Source organism: Chenopodium album, chromosome 6 (assembly GCF_948465745.1).
Source record: "Chenopodium album chromosome 6, dcCheAlbu1.1, whole genome shotgun sequence".
Taxonomy (NCBI): Eukaryota; Viridiplantae; Streptophyta; class Magnoliopsida; order Caryophyllales; family Amaranthaceae; genus Chenopodium; species Chenopodium album.
Window position 1 is genome coordinate 75832237 of NC_137839.1, and position 4487 is coordinate 75836723.

A 4487-nucleotide genomic window follows, 5' to 3' on the forward strand; every position below is an offset into this window, starting at 1 on the left:
TAGTGAACCACACTACTAAAAGTTACATACATGTCTAAGTTTGGTGGAAACAAACTTCTTTTTCTAGAGTTTTCATCTAAACACTAAGATTTCATCTAAAACTATCAATGGCATACTTCAACTACCCTTCAAATTATCCTGATAATCTTGGTAATTATCAGTATTATGATCAGTATTACTACAATAATTACAATCTTGATTACAATAATCAAGAGCAAAGGTATGTTCATCATCAATATTCTGATTCTGAATATTATGGAAATGCATATCAGCAAGCTTTAACTCCATCTTTAGTAGGTTATTATTACTCTAATTACAATCAGCCTGAATCTGTTTTAACTAAAGATGCAAGTTTGAGTGAAAGTGGTGAATATTATGATCATGTTACAACTCAATATGCTGTTTTCTATAATAATAACACTGCTGCTGAAGCTGAAGAAGGTACTGATGCTGTAAGTTTCGACGAAAAAGATTGGAACCCGAAACCATTTCATGGAGGTTATGATATTAATGAGAAGTATGGGAAGCCTTTACCTGCTTCAGAAGAAATTTGTTATCCATCTAGTAAACCGGATTCGAATAATGCTCAAACTTTGGGTGATTTTTCTTATGGGGCTGTTCCTTCTCCTTATGTTAATGGGGTTAAAAATGATGTTGGGGGTGAAGGTGAGGCAAAGAAAAGTAATGGGGTTGTTGATAATAAGGTGATCCAAGAGGAAAATGCCTCGGATTTTGAGGATGAAGATGAAGAATTCGACGATGAAGATGAAGATGAAGATGAATTTGATGAAGAAGATGAGGAGGAGGAAGAAGGATTAGGAGAAAAGCAAGATGTTTTGGTTGCTAAGGAAGGTGTCAATGAAGCAGAACCGAAACAGAGTGATGTGATCATTCCTAGCAAGGTGATCCAAGAAGAAAAAACCCCGGTTTTCGAAGAAGAGAAAGGAAAAGGAGGAGAAAAGCTAGATGAAGTGAGTAAAGAACCATCTAATATTGATCTAATTGTACCTTTAATTGATGCAAGTCATGCAAAAGAAGCTCAAGATGTTGAAAGTGATGCAAAGCCAAAAGATGGAAGCATTGTTAGTGAGGCAATCCAAGAAGAAAAGGCCTTAGATTTCGAGGAGGGTTTCGAGGAGGAGGTAGAAGAAGAAATCGAGGGCGGTGTTGTAGGTGATGAGGGAAGTAAAGAGGAGTATGGTGATCAAATAAGGCGTCAGATTCCACCGGGTTATGGTATGGAAGCAATAGACCTATGTGAAGGAGTATTTGGTGGTTATTTCCCCTGTTTGTGGAAGAGAAATCAGAGGATTTATAATCATCAAAGAGATGGCAATGATAATATGAATGATTATGATTATTGTTGGAAAGAAACTGCTGAGTATCTGTTTGGGAATCCGAATCCTTACGGCGGAACCATGCCGGAGAAAGGAAGTTATGGTGATCCTGTCTATAGCTATCACAGGCATTTCCCTCAGCAACCTCTTACTGAACAAGTTCAATATCATGAAGGAAATTCTTCTTGGGTGCATAATTCAAGGTATTATTACGGTTAGTACTAGTAAAAATCGAACAAATGTTCTAATACGAGGGATGATAAGTTAATCACTGAGATTTGTGAATAATGTTGTGTGTTAGTGTTACATTGTGCAATTTCTATTGGATCAGAATGAAATATGGGGGATATTTGGGGTTCGCGTTTGCATTATTCACATATCTCAGTGATTAACTACTCCGTATTGTTTATCTTGATCGTTATGCTAGTTATTTTCGTATGCTAATCATCATAGTAGGCATATGTGATAATGTGAAATAAGGGGTGTAACAGACAACCCTTTTGATGAAAACTATACTTAATCGTCGAATGTATGAAATGAGGAGCTTGATGCTTAGTATAGTAGTAATAAACAAATTTTCTGTTGCCTAGTTTATGTCTGTGTGAACTTTCAGATTCAAATTATGCATAATTGTTATAGTAAATTTAAATTTAAGGCTTAAATTTGCAATTCTTGTGCACAATGCCCTAGTATCATCTGCTGAATGCAATATTTTTGCCGAATCTGAGCAAGAAAGATGCATTAAATTTGTTTAATCAGTAATTTAGCTGTTAATAAAACAATTAGTTAACAATTTAGCAGTACTATCTTTGAATTATTTGCTTCTTCTTAACATATGATTGAGCCCTTTAGTTGTTCCTCATTATAGTTGCATTAGTTCTATTCAGCAGAGTAGCAGACCATAGTCAAGAATGATCTATAACTATCTCGTAACCATAACGATCAACTACTAAAATTGTTCTTATAGAGTACGTGGAAGTAATTAATGATTCTATCGCGATATAGACATATAGCCAAGATCAATAGTAGAACTAAGATATATTAAAGCATAATTTAACAAAGTAATATGCAAATGTCCATTTGTATACATGCAATATTCATCTTCAAACTTATTACTAGATGTTTTTCTTCATAAATGTCTACTAACATCCATTACTACCCTCCAAGTTAAAATTGTTTTATTCTTACAAATTCATTCTTATTTCCTCAGTAAATCATAATTTACCAGTTTCTAAATGGCCTTAAAGGGTGATTAATCTCGCCTTATTGGCTAAGCCAAGACTAACCGACAGAAATCGGTAGAGCTTGAGGCAAATAAGCACAAGTTGTGGTCTACAAACACACGAATCAATTATTAAAACATATTGGTGTATGACATAAATGAGGCCAGTACAATTATAATCAGCTTCCAAATTATTGGATCAGCCGTCTAGTTTGGTTGGGCTTGAATATGTAGAGTTGGGCACAGCCCAACACGTCTTTCATGCTTGTTTGAGTCATAATTCAACATCTCAAATTACTACTATATCCACCGAACATCAACAATAAGTTTTTGCTCCAAATGCAAATTTGTATTGTTTAGATGATTTTTATTGGCAAAATGTGGCATGGGCATAACTTGTAGCATCAAATCATCAATGCATCATAAGCATTTTTCGCAACTGGAGCCTTAGAGGTACTCCCTACCTATGTACCGACTGAATGTTGGCTCATTTGGTAAGACTCTTATCTCAAATTCATATCCTAGAGGTATGAGGTTCAAATCATACCAGGTGAGAATTCTTAAAGATATGGTCATAAGAATTCCTTTACCCTCCCCGACCCTCTACTCCCAAATACTGGATAAACATAACAGCAACGGTTGAGTTCTAGTTAGAGTCCTTTAAAAAAACTAAAATAAATGGAACCCTAATACTCCATCTATTTTTTAGTACTATTAAAAAATTTTAGAGTCCATAGTCACCAACTTGGATAGATATTTGCTAAATTTTTCGCAACATATATTTTCATTCTATTTGATAGTATGAATTTCATTTGTTTACAATGAAAGGATGCATGTGTCCATGACAAACATAATGTATGGTTGGAACACCCGGGTGCACCATGCGCATGGTGCACCCGGAAAGAACATTAGGTATATTTAAAAGAACATGGGCGAAAAAAAGAACATTATAGATATTTATAAAGAACGTGAGCATAATTTGTTCTTTAAATTTGATTAATATGTTCTTTGAGTTTGAACTATATGTTCTTTAATGTATGTACATTTAAAAAAAAAAAAAAAAAAAAAAAAATCACCCGAGTAACTAGAAAAAAGAACATGTTCTTTGCTGTATTATCATGTTCTGTTTGTAAAGACTTTATGTTATTTGGTTAGAGGTGATCAAAGTTAGACCGGCCGACTTGATTTTGGACGGGTTTTGGGCAAAAAAATTTCACCCCAAATTCGGTCGGACCCGGCCCGTAAATTTGAATTTTTGGGCGGGTTTGGGATTGCGTTATTATGCATTTTAGTTGATTTTTTATACTCAACACGAAAAGCCTGCACGGCCGGACCATTTTGGACAGGTTTGGGCACAAAAACTTCAGCCCAAAACTTGGCCCGACTCGAGAAGTGAGCTGATTTTTTAACCTTGGCCCGGTCCGCCCAATGATCACCTATATCTTTGTCAAACACGAACATGTTCTTTTTTGTCAAATATAATGTTCTTTTCAAACACGTTTAACCACCCAAATAACCATGAAAAATAACATGTTCTTTTTGTAAAGACTTTATATTCTTTGTAATGTCATGTTCTTGTCAAACACAAACATGTTCTTTTGTCAAACACATGTATGTTTTTTTTCAAAGACTAGCATGTTCTTTTTTTTTTTTGCCCATGTTCTTTAAAATATGTCTAATGTTCTTTCCACATGGTGCACCCGGGTGCACTATACTATTTTCATGACAAACAATCAGCCAAAATACTTAAGTGAAAAAAATAGAAAATTTAAACTCTTTTGTCCAAATTTCATATGCGTTGATTTTGATCGATTTCAAGTAGATTCATATGATTTATCTTGCTAAGCCAAGCTCATGTAGGGTCAATTTTTAATTTGCATGACAATTTAATTTGTTCAAGCAAACGATAGTCTTTTCAACACAAAAAC

The 4487-nt window shown here is 34.6% G+C and overlaps 1 protein-coding gene across 1 annotated transcript; it reads left to right on the forward strand.

Moving 5' to 3' along the window:
- LOC145635329 (uncharacterized) lies at nucleotides 1–1926 on the forward strand. The gene has a single exon (XM_081686608.1). The coding sequence runs from the start codon at nucleotides 108–110 to the stop codon at nucleotides 1554–1556; it is 1449 nt and encodes a 482-aa protein (XP_081542734.1). The 5' UTR covers nucleotides 1–107; the 3' UTR covers nucleotides 1557–1926.
- The last annotated feature ends 2561 nt before the right edge of the window (nucleotides 1927–4487 follow it).